Consider the following 12468-nt stretch of genomic DNA (forward strand, 5'->3'; position numbering starts at 1 on the left):
CGCGTTTTCACCATCGTACCATCGCCTTCCGGTTAGAAATGCGTAGTTTCGTGCACTTGTATTTTTGTCAACAATAGATTAATGTATCCCAATGTATTTTGTGACAAGAGATTTACCATTTATATTCTGCTGTTTTGCAAAATGTTTTACAGAATGCTCAGTGCTCAGGCCCCGTGTTCACAAAACTGAAATCATTTTTTCAATATCAATTTCAGTTGAGATTGATTTTTTTCTCACTTGAGTTTGAGTTCAAAATTTGAGTTCATGAAACATTTCAAAATCAGTATCAGTTGAGATTAAAAATCAAACTCAGCTGGGACTGATTTTCTTTGATGTAAGGGATTTTACAAGTACTCTGCACATTGGAGGTATTGTTTGTAAACATTCGTCTGCAAATTTTCGCAATATGAATGTTGACAGAACTCCAAACTGGTCTTCAGCTGAACGCTGTATGGCGGTTGGTCTTATAAATGAAAATTACGAAGCGTTATTCGCAAAATTCAAAGGCGCTACGACAGGAGCCCTAGACAAGAAAGGGAAATGGCAGGACATCGCGGATCAGCTGAATAGGTGATTATGCTATATGCCCTTTTCTGACTCATACATTGATTAGATTCATATATCGATATCGAAAATGTCTGTGCAGTTAGCACGATCTAAAAATCTATTTTATTGATAAGTTGCATGAAAAAAGAGCAGAGAGCATGCCATAGGCTATCGGTATGCATACGGCATTACGTAAACATAAACCCTTTATCTTACTATTTTTAGTTGCACTAAAGTTATTTCCCCTTATGCAGTCACGCCATTTTCTTGAAAAATGTTTATCAAATTTAGTTGCTACGAAAATCAGATTTATTTCATTGAAAAATGGATGAAAACATTCTAATTGATTTGTTAACATCAATCAACATTTTTGGTAAGGGTTAAAACGTATTGATGCATGACTTTTTCTTTTTTCCTGTCCAAATGATCAGCGTTTTTTATACGAAAGTTGGTGGGGTATGGGAAAAGTAGTCTGTATTCAGACCGTATCTTTTGTTTACTAGAGGTAATCCTAAGGCTATTCACATTTTGTATACATTAATTTTACCCATATCTGGTTTCAGTATCTCCTGAATCCTGTAGACTGACCTTTCACCGGGTCAAGTTTTAACGGTTTCCACAGGAGAAATATATTATTGCAATGTATGTGATAATCAGTTGACAGTATATCATGAGGTAATACCGTATCAGGTACAAGCCATAACAAGAATTTACCAGAGTTGATGATATAAGCCAAGAACCCCAACTCAGAATATACAAGAGAAAATGATAAGAAAATGAATTGGTATCTTGCCTGTAGCCAGGCCAGATTAATAAGCAGCTTTAATGCAAAATCATCGTTATTTGTATTTAGCAGGTACTTTTAAGAACTTTTTAAAATCTGAGTGTGGGAAATAGCAAACATTGAATATCTATAACCACTTACGTGTCGAAATAACAAGTGCACATGCTCATCAAATAGACAACAGAAATAAACCACAGGATTATCTCTGAGACTCCTGATCTTGTATGAGAACAATATAATGTATGAGCCGCACCACAAGAAAACCAACAAAGTGAGTCCACGCAGTCTGGTCTGGATCCATGCTGTTCGCTTTTAAACTGTTAAAGTGTATTGCAATTAGAGAAACCGTTAGTGAACAGCATGGATCCTGACCAGAATGTGCGGATGCTCAAACTGGTCTGGAGCCATATATGCTGGTTGCAGATGACACTGTGTTAAATTGGTTTTCTCACGGTGCAGATATTATATTCAGTAGTATTGCTGTTGACAGACCGTCAGTGGCCAACACTTGTATTTTTAATGTATTCAAAATTAATGTTCTGTCACATTTCAGTTCTGGTATTACCCAGTGTACTAGGACTGTGGAGCAGATAAGAAGGATGTATGCTAATGTTAAGCAACGAGGTATGGAAAGTTATATATATTTATCATTATTACTTTTATACAAATTACTATAATTATATTATAAAAACAAGTTTATTCACAAGTTAGATGTTACCTTTAGTTGCATTTTACATAACTTTGTTTTATATTAAACTTACAATTACTAATTTTAGGAAAAGCTAAGTTTTCAATTTTTACCTGATGTAACCAGTAAGCAGATAGCTAAAAGTACATGTACATATAATCAAGAAGCATTTGGCAATGTAAAAGCATAGGCTTTGTCATCATTTCTGCAAATTTATAAATATTTTTGCCTTTTCTCAAAAAAATGCATTTGCACATATTTCATTGATATAGGTAGCTGGTGGTACACTTAAAATACAGGTACAACCATTTGCACAGGAACATGTACATGTGTGTGTGTGTGTCTGCATGTATACCCTCTAAGTCTTGTCTCGAATTAAAAGACACAATTTATACATAGTTTTGTTTCCTCCAACAGAGTTGAAGGATGTATTGAACATGTATATATTCCTTGTTCTGAATGAAAGACTGCTGTACTATAGCAACATTAGGCAGGGATACAAATTAGCAGGGGCCCATGGGCCCCTAGATTTCTGACTGGGCCCCTAAATTATTGGAGAAAATGCTGATATAACTGATGTTAAACATTTATTTTTGACAGTCTGAGCCCCTCAATAAAAACAGCTGGTTTATATCCCTGTTTAGGTTGCGACAATTCATAGTGACTTAATTAAGCATAATTATATTTGTATTAAATGAATTTAGCAAAAGAAAAAGACAGTGATAAGAAGAAGACAGGTGGTGGACCCAACCTTAAGTTGACTCAATGCGAGGATATGGTTTTAGACGGGATTAGGGATAAGCCACAGTTGGGAGGAATCATTGGTGGATTGGATACATCAAGCACTGGTATTATGAATCATAGTTATTTCATTTCATAAAAGAAAATGTTGTAACTGCCTAAGTCTGTAACCAAATATGTATGAAAATAATTTATTCTTAAAAATATGATCTAACAGCATTTGTTTTTCGGGTATTAATTAGTACAAGCATGTTTCTGAGAATTTGGTAGTTCTGTGCATATGACACATTTACACCTATTTTTCATAAGGATTTGGGAACTTAGTGTGTAGTCTGACATCCTATAGATTCATGAATGCTGTACATATCACTGCCACAATGAATTATACATTTAGTTCATTATTAAGTGTACTTGACTGCCAGCTACATGCTGAACCTACAAAATCAGTATTACACAAGTATAAATGTCCATAATATATAAAATCTGTAAATCATTCAAGTCATAAAATGTGAGTCATGAAAAAAGCATCAATATAAATGACCATAACAAAGTTTTAGGTTTCAAATAAATACATGGGTGGTTTTCAAAATAATGAAGCAAAAGTGTGACATAGGGGTTAAAAATTCAAACTCATTTTTTATGGTGGTCACCTATTTTTTATGATAGCAAATACTTCAAAGTTGAAGGAAATAACTTTAGGAAAGTGTTGAGAAATGCTAATCAGAAAATATTTCAGCCTTTAATTCTAAAGTTCAGTGAATTTCCAGTAAGATGGGTGAAAAATGTTGCATGGTTTTATGACAAGGAAATATGTATAACAGTATTTTTTTCAACATAAATGATATGTAATGGGTGTATGTGTATGGTCTGAAACTTATTTAATCATATGTTTGTGGACATTGGTTTTTAAAATCACCCTTTCTGCACAAATCTGACATGAAAATAAAACTTTACCTAGAAAAGTTGTTGCTGAATGCAATATAACTAACATATAATTATAAAACATATTTTTTTCTCACATTTTGCATGTTTATAAACCACATGCAAAATTTCAAGAATGTCCAGTAATTCTAATTTCTAGAATTGTCAACTCAAAATTGAGTTATTTTACAGATGCACAGGGGACACATACTGAAGATTGTGTAATATTCATCCATTATTAGTTTTCTATTCATAAAAAGACTAATGGTAATCAACTTTAGACAAATGCTATTAAAAAATTAGTTTATTCCACAAAATAACAACAAAATCGAACATTTTCACTACAAAAACATGAAAATTCAACAGAATGTAATGCTTTAAATGAAAAATAAGTGACTTTAAGCATAACTAACACATTGAAATCATTTAGTTTACATGCACTGCTTATTCAGAGTAGAAAAATGACAAAATGCCATGCATGATAAAACGGAATAGTAAAATTCATACATACTTTTTAATTTTACTAAAAAGGGTGCACAGGGGACAAATTGTGTCAAAATATTTATTCATAGAATATGTTAATGGTAAGTAAAATTCTTTTAACTACACAATATTTACTAGTGAACATTTACATACGTAGGTAAACTTAAGAGCTTAAGATGCAATAAAATTGATGTTTTCACTTTTAAACTTGAAAACTGGCAACTTCAGAAAAAAATGCAAACAATGAATTTTAAATTGTCCAGGGTTTCTTATGTAATGCTAAATTATCAAGTAATGCCTAAATTTTGCATTCACACTGCTAAGAATATAGAACTTCCACCACAAATTACTGGAATGCTATGATAATTGATATATGTAAAAAAAGGGTGCACAGGGGACATCACTTTTGGCTTTGTGAATATTTAACAGTCTGTAATATGTGAAGTTGAACGCTGCTTTTGTATCTATTGTAACTCCCTTTCAAGGAAAATAAAGTAAAATCCCATTTTACTTAAAGAATAAAAGAAATCTGACACTTAACAACTGAAAAGGTGCACAGGGGACATTTTTAGGTGTATAGAAATTCATCAAGTTTCTGAGAAAGTTGATTTATTAAAGAAATAAATCATACTGTGTCTTCACAGCTGAAAGGATAAAGATCTTAGAAAAACATTAAGACTTTAGAAAAGTAAATTGTAGTGTTTAACATTTTAATTTAGTATTTTTTCCACTATTTTTTGTGAAGGGGGTTCCATCACAAGATGTGAAATCTTGGTAACAATAAGATGTATGTAATGAAAAAGAAGTATTTTATTTAAATGCGCAGAGTTTAAGTTACATAAAAAAAGTCAAAGCTGTAACAATAAAGCATGATTTTAAAAAGTAAACCACAGTTGAAAACTATACTTCATGTAAAATGTCACACTTTTTTGGGTGCACAGGGGACAAAATTGGCTATATAATTTGATATAACTTTAAAACTGCTTGAGCCATCAAGATAAAATTGCACACACTTATTGATTACATTGATTTGGATATAATTTGCTCCAAAACAAATTCTAAAGCTGAACTGAATTAAAGTAAGGTGAGAGAGAAGAAAAAGCTTCATTATTTTGAAAACCACCCACATGCAACATGTTCAACAATGGGTAGCTTGAAGGCTCAAATCCTTTCAGCGACCGGTCTATTTAGATAATAGTAAACCATTGCCTACCTGCCTGGTGCTTGTCATTAAAATCTATGAAATGAAAAGTAATGCTGTTAAAAGCATGTAGGTGTCACAAAATTTAACTTGTCTGACATTTTTAGTTGGATGACACTAATAAACAAAAAATATTTTGATAGTTACAGAATGTTCAAAGACCGCAACATCAGGACAGAGTTCCACAGACACCGCACAAGATCCTACAGGTTTGAGTTATAGTAAAAGTATTTTAAGCTGATAAATGCATTTAATGTACAAGCGCAATGTGAAAGGAGTTTCATAACGGTTGTGAGAATCTCAGTTCAGGTTTCTGTCACCAAGAAAATTGATAAATATTTTCATAGACCAACTCTGTACCATTTCATAAGCAAAACTAGCAAAAGGTGTACAGTGACACGTGACTGATTCTATCATGGAATGGTGTTAAAGTGCTATGACCACTGCTAATATTCCCAATATTGTGTCTATTGAGGTTTGGAAGTAGAAAGTGACTAGCAAGGAATTTTGAAGGATACTAGTGCTTTGTCGGAAATAATTTTAAAAACATATTAACAAATAATAATTTTATTCAAGCCTTCATCTTACTTGTTTCAACAAAAGCCTTATTATTAGATTTTATTTTGTTATGAATTACAGAACCGGCAGCGACCTCAGGGATGCCAGAGAAGGGTGATGTAAATGGTTTGTAAAAATTATATATAATCTTATATATCTAGCTTTGATGAAACTGTATAATTTGATACTTTAACATTTTGGTACAATTGTTCATTTAAACAAATTTCTGTTGACTTAAAAAAATAGAGAAAAGTGAAAACTTCACAGGTCACTCAACATGACAGAAATGAAAATGTTGCAGGCTCGGTTTGATTGAGCCTGCACACTTTTCCATGATACATCGGATATGAACAGGCATGGTGTCCATTCCAGCCAGTTTTGACTGCATTCAACTGATTGATGAGCACTTTTAGAATATATGAAAGAAAATTAATTATTTTAATATTAAATAAGGTTAGATTGAAGAAGTATTTATCATTGCTGTTTTTTGTTTAAACTGGTAAGAGACAGAGACATGCTGTTCTAAAACCCAAACTAATTAAAATAGCTTAGAAGTTTAGGCAATCTTGACAAAAGTGATTCGCTCAAAGGCACTCGTCACATGAGACCTGTCGTGATTCGCACCTGTAATATTTTGCTCTGATAGTGCAAAGTGATAAAACTATTCGACCATTGTCCCCACCATTGAATGTTAAGTTGTTTGTTTTAACATTTTTAGCTCACCTGAGCCAAAGGTGTTGTGACCACTTCATGTCTGTCGTCCGTCTGTCAAAATTTTTGGTGGTTTTAGTAATGATTTGATTTTACCAAACTTTCTTTCTTGAACCAGTCATCAATGGGTCCAGAGTTAAAGCCTGTGAAAGAACAAAAATTTGATAATTTGGTCTTGTATGCACGATAATGATTTAATTTATAATTTGATATTAACTATGATCACAGTTCTTTTGTTGAACCAACCATATTATTTTATGGATTCTAGAGATACGGTCCCTGAAAAGGCCAAAAAAAAGCTGGTTTGGTCTTGTCTGCATAGTAGCATTTTCATTTATGATTAGATTTGAACCATACTTGCACACGATTTGTATCAACATAAGATTGTGTTTCGTTTCCTGGACCATCCATATTCTATCATGTTTTCCAGAGCAATAGGCCTCTGTCTGTCGAGTGTGTGCTTCAGGTAAATTTTTGTCCGTACTATACATCTTCCATTCATAAAGGGATTTTTAAAAAAATAACTTTGCATAATTGTTCCCCCCAATGAGACGATGTGTCATGTGCAAGACCCAGACCCCTAGCTCCAAGGTCAAGGACACACTTAGACGTCAAAGGTTAACATGGTCTGTTTTGTGTCTGGTCCATAACTGCCATCCATGAAGGGATTTTGAAACAACTTGGTATAAATGTTTACCATAATGAGACAATGTGTCATGTATAAGACACAGACCCCTAGCTTAAAGGTCAGTGTCATATTTAGAAGTTAAAGGTTAACTGGATATGTTTCGTGTCGGGTCCATAACTGTGCCATTCATTAAGGGATTTTATAATTACTTGGCATAAATGTTCCTCATGATCAGATGACAAGCCATATTCCTGCTAGAGTGTGGTCACTTTTCCCTATATGTATAATTTGGGAAATTGTAAAGTCATGTAAAAATTCTCGTCTGTATAAGCTTACATAGAAGAAATGTAAATTTGTACTTGTACCATTACCAGGTTATACAAACAGTGACTGGGAAATAATTTTTGTCCATGGGACAATGGCCCATCCTACACAATAAATTATGAGACATCAAAAAAAATTATGTCACATTCAGAAATTTCTATAGGACAGTTGTGACTTTGGTACTAGGAATTGGCACTGTAGTATGTATTTACTTCAGATTAAAGAAGCTCTTAATTAAATACAAGTGTACAACTGTAACAGCTTCGCAGCTTTAATGCCAATAAAGTTCAAAGCAGTTTACATTTGATACTGGGTAATTCAGAGATAGTTTACTCTACTTTCCTGGTAAAACTGAACAGTACTGCTTTATACCACTGATAATAAATGTAAGTCTTTCGAACAATGCTCTAATCATACACTGGATAACATTCTTAACCCATACCGTGCTAAATTTCCACAATGAGCTCATCCATCTTTCATTTTGGACAGTACCATTAACTGTGAAAAGGTGTGCTTACCAAAATATACTGACTGAATGGCAAACAGTGTAGATCATGATCAGACTGCAAGGATGTGCAGGCTGATCATGATCTACACTGGTCACAAAGGCAGAATCAGTTGGTTACATTTCTTTACATAAGATTTGCACTATTAAATAGTTTCATCCTTTTGCATATATTACAATTTAGCCATGTGACACAGGGCTCATCGGCCTTAAAACTTATGTGACATTTTTTATTTTTATGTGACTATGGCTCATGTCTCATGGGTTTCCCAGTCACTGTACAAACACACTTGAACTCTTGTATACAGGTGGGCACTTCAGGGCCAATGACCCTCTTGTTGAATGTAGCATCAGTTAACATAATGTTAAATCAACTGCATTCTAGTTCCATTAATCTTATGTAATATTGATTTTGTAGGTTCAGCATGTAGATTGCAATCAAGTATGGCAAATAGTGAAAGTTACGCAGTTATTAACGGTAAGTTAAAATTTATATACATGTACTAGTAGCGTACAAGAAGTGTATCCATATTTTGACATAATGCAGCATTTGACCACTTATTTGGTTAAGGTGCTGTAATGTTGATGAAATATGCTTATATAATTTATAATATCTGGCAGATCCCTTTTTTGTTCTCTTACAATAACTTTTTATGCCCCCGAAGGGAGGCATATTAGTTTTCGTCCGTTCCTTTGTTAGTTAGTTCGTTCGTTCGTCACAACGTTAACTTTTTGCATGAAGGCACTTTACTCGCGAGCCACTTCACCCAGGACCTTCAAACTTCACATGCTGATAGTACTTATTGAGTACACCACACATACTGACTTAGGGGTCACCAGGTCAAAGGTCAAGGTGCTGCGGGGGCATTTGTCACCATTAGTGACAGCTCTTGTTTTAATTAATTCCCATTTATTTACTATAAATAGCTTATTTTGAAACCTTTTTATTATTGGCCATAGGGAAAAACTAAGACCACAGAGATGTATTTTGACGTGACTTTACCTGGTAAGAATGTTTTTGTGGAGTAAGAATTTTTAGGGGGATTTCTTCATTTTGTTGTTCCTGTCCTTTGGAGTTCTACAGTCAAATTCTTTAGATTTTGTCCCATCCTTTGATGTAACCCTTCGGGCGTATATTGCCCCGCTTGGCAGCGCTCTTGTTTTCGTATGTTACATATTCAGTGCGTAAATTGCTAGTTGTCATTAACAGCATGAGAGTCATTTGGCATTGTGGGTGCCAGATGGGTTTTGCTGACATGGGTAAAGTCACTGGACAGGCCAGTCAGGTGTGCAGGAAATTGTGATTACGCTGTGTCCATCTGCTCGACTGATGTCAAGAATTTCTGTATACAATGTATGACATCTCCAAACATTTCATTTGCCTAAAAGCTTCGTAAACATTGTCCAGCATACAAAGTATGTGCAAAGGCTGGGTCCATTATGCAGAAGATCAAGATCACCAAGTTGTTATTATGTCTCCTACCACACAGTGGTGTGGGAGACATATCGATTTACTCCTGTCTGTGTGTTTGCATGAGGGCGTACATACATGCATGCAAAACCCATTAGTCAGTCATGCCGGCTCAAGGTCAAGATCTCTATAAAATACATTTAACAATGTTAGTGCTTCCACACACTACTGTCAACCTTTTTACTGTACATAACAGCATCAGGGATATAGCTGTCTTTCAGACTGCCTTGTTTAGAGTATTTTCTAACTGTGTAATGTAGCTTTGTTTGATCCTGCTTTTACATTAAACCTGTTGTTCCTATGATTCAAGATCTCCTTAAATTTACTAATTACAGGAAAAAGCAAGAGAAGGAAAGTCGTCGTGGACGAGTTATATGAGCTTGAGAAGAAAAGGGCCCAGGCTGAGATCCTTCTTCTTGAGCAGAGAAGAGACCAGGAGGCAGCCATATTTAAAATTAAAAGGGATATGCTGCAAGCTACAATGGAACAAGAAAAGATTTTGTTTGAACTTAAGGGAAAAGTTTTACAAGAAAACTTAAACAAAGCCTTAGAGCAGAATCTTCTGCTGTGGAATGAGAATTAATTATGTCTTCATACAGGAGGGAGACATATTGTTTTTGCCTTTTCTGTCTGTCTGTCCTTTTGTCTGTCTGTCTTTGCATTAAGCTTGTTCGGCTTTAACAAGTCAAACTGCTGGCTGGATTTCGAGGAAACTTCATCTCAGTGTTATTATATTTTTCAGTCTTTCAAGACCATTGATTTCAACTCATTTACATTTACATTTGAAGATTGAATACTGCTTAAGCCGATGCTAGGGGAGTGGGCAGTTCTGTATTTTCCATTACTGCACATGAACAGACTCGATCGAACCGGGTCTGCATTGTTGTTGTTGCTTCCAAGGGATCTACTTTTCAGATTATATTTTTACCCCCTGACAACAAAGTTGTAAGGGGGGTATACTGGTTTCAGGTTGTCTGTCTGTCTGTCTATCTGTCCGTAGATACAATCTTGTGCGCACCATCTCTCCTCATCCCCTTGGCACAATTTAATGAAACTTCACACAAGTGATCAGTAACAACAGTAGTTGTGCATGGGGCATGTTAGGTTCTTTCAGAAAAAGAAATTGCAGAGTTATGGGACTTTGTTTTTTGTTACTATACTATATACATAGACAGAATCTTGTGCGCACCATCTCTCCTCATCCACTTGACACAATTTAATGAAACTTCACACAAGTGATCAGTTACAACAGTAGTTGTGCATGGGGCATGTTAGGTTCTTTCAACGACAAAAATTGCAGAGTTGTGGGACTTTGTTTCTTGTTAACATACTATTTACATACAGTCTGCATATGCAGTCTTGTGCGCGCCTAATCTTCCGAACTCTTGCACACAATTTAATGAAACTTCACACAAGTGATCAGTACCAACCCTAGTTGTGCATGGTGCAAGTTATGGGACTTTGTTTTGTGTTACTATACTGTATACAGTCCACATAGTTATGCAGTCTTGTGTGCGTCAAATTGCAATGTCCTGTGTCAATGGTGCATGCGGGGGGTACATTCATCACCTTTAGTGATACCTCTAGTTATAGAAGTGATCAGTTCCAAGCCTAGATGTTCTGCTACGTTGCAGAAGATGGTTACCGGCACATTCCACTTCACAGCACAAAATGGCCACCAGAGCGAAAAAAGACAAATCTTGTCTGGCTAAACTGCTGATTTTGAAGAAGCTTCTCAAGAGTGATCTGTACCAAGCGTAGTTTTGCATGTCGCCAGCATGTTTAGCTTCGCTGCAAAAAATGGCCACCTGAACTGAAAAAAACTGCACAAAATGGCCTTCAGAAATGAAAGTAGAAAAATCTTTCCGGTTTTCACAAGTCAAACTGCTGGCCGAATTTCAACAAAACTTTAGTGATCAGTACCGAGCCTAGTTGTGCATATCACTGACACATTACGCTTAACTGCAGAAAATAGCTGACAGTGGGACAGGTGTACCTGGGTGAGACGTATGTTTTTGTGACAAAAACACCTTCTAGTTTACATTCTGACACTGAATTGCCATCAATTTTTTTTTGTAAATTAGTGCATTTTCTATTGTTTTAATGAACAGCTTTTTAAGTAGTTCCATATTTTGTTTTTGTAATTTTCATTCTAACATGGCTGGATTTGATTTCCAGTTAAACAGAGAAGGAAATCAAGCTTGGTATATAATGGGATTAACAAAGGTTGACAAGTGGACAGGTTAGAGAGCATTATGACTTTGATTATGACATCAAAATCCCGCACGGCGTCCAATACATTACTCCTCGGGTAAATGAAGTCCAGAATAATATTTATTAAAACATGTCATTGAGCATGTCAGAATGAAAACAATCGAGGCCTTCTTGCGGCTTACTGTCTAAATTACCATGGTTCATCGTTTAGAAGCTTTTGTTTTTAACAACTCTGGCTAACGCCTCGTGGTTAAATTCCTTCACGTCTGAACTTTATACTGTGGTAAACTAGACGATAGATAACTCGAAGGCCTTGATTTCTTATTTATTCTTACATGGCTGTATTTGATTCCCAGTTAAGCAAAGAAGGAAATCAAGCTCGGTTGACGTGTGGACCGATACGCGAGCATTATGACCTCAAATTGCTGCATGACGTCTGATTCATTACTCCTTAGGTAAATGAATACCAGCCTAATATTTATTAGAATATTTCAATGAGCATGTCAGAATGAAAAATATCAATGACTTCTTGTGATTTATCATATAATTTAACACGGTTCATCGCTCAGATGCTTCGGTATTTAACAGCTCGGACTAATGTCCCCATAGTTCAGTTCCTTCGCATCTGAACTCTGAACCATGGTAAATTGGACAATAAACCATGTGAAGGCCTTGAATATTTGTTAAGTCATG

General features: G+C 35.1%; 1 protein-coding gene across 2 annotated transcripts; it reads left to right on the top strand.

Annotated features, from left to right (window-relative positions):
- Positions 1-390: 390 nt before the first annotated feature.
- Positions 391-12353, top strand: LOC123530571 (uncharacterized). 2 transcript variants are annotated; one of them, XM_053551696.1, is made up of 7 exons: positions 391-570; positions 1884-1954; positions 2723-2866; positions 5508-5573; positions 6004-6048; positions 8509-8568; positions 9897-12353. In XM_053551696.1, the coding sequence occupies exons 1-7, from the start codon at positions 407-409 to the stop codon at positions 10142-10144; spliced, it is 798 nt and encodes a 265-aa protein (XP_053407671.1). In that variant the 5' UTR covers positions 391-406; the 3' UTR covers positions 10145-12353. The 2 variants fall into 2 exon arrangements, with proteins under 2 accessions (XP_053407671.1, XP_053407672.1); XM_053551697.1 differs by lacking the exon at positions 391-570 and adding an exon at positions 805-919.
- Positions 12354-12468: the final 115 nt, after the last annotated feature.

The sequence above is a fragment of the Mercenaria mercenaria genome, chromosome 9 (genome assembly GCF_021730395.1).
Source record: "Mercenaria mercenaria strain notata chromosome 9, MADL_Memer_1, whole genome shotgun sequence".
NCBI classification, from domain to species: domain Eukaryota; kingdom Metazoa; phylum Mollusca; class Bivalvia; order Venerida; family Veneridae; genus Mercenaria; species Mercenaria mercenaria.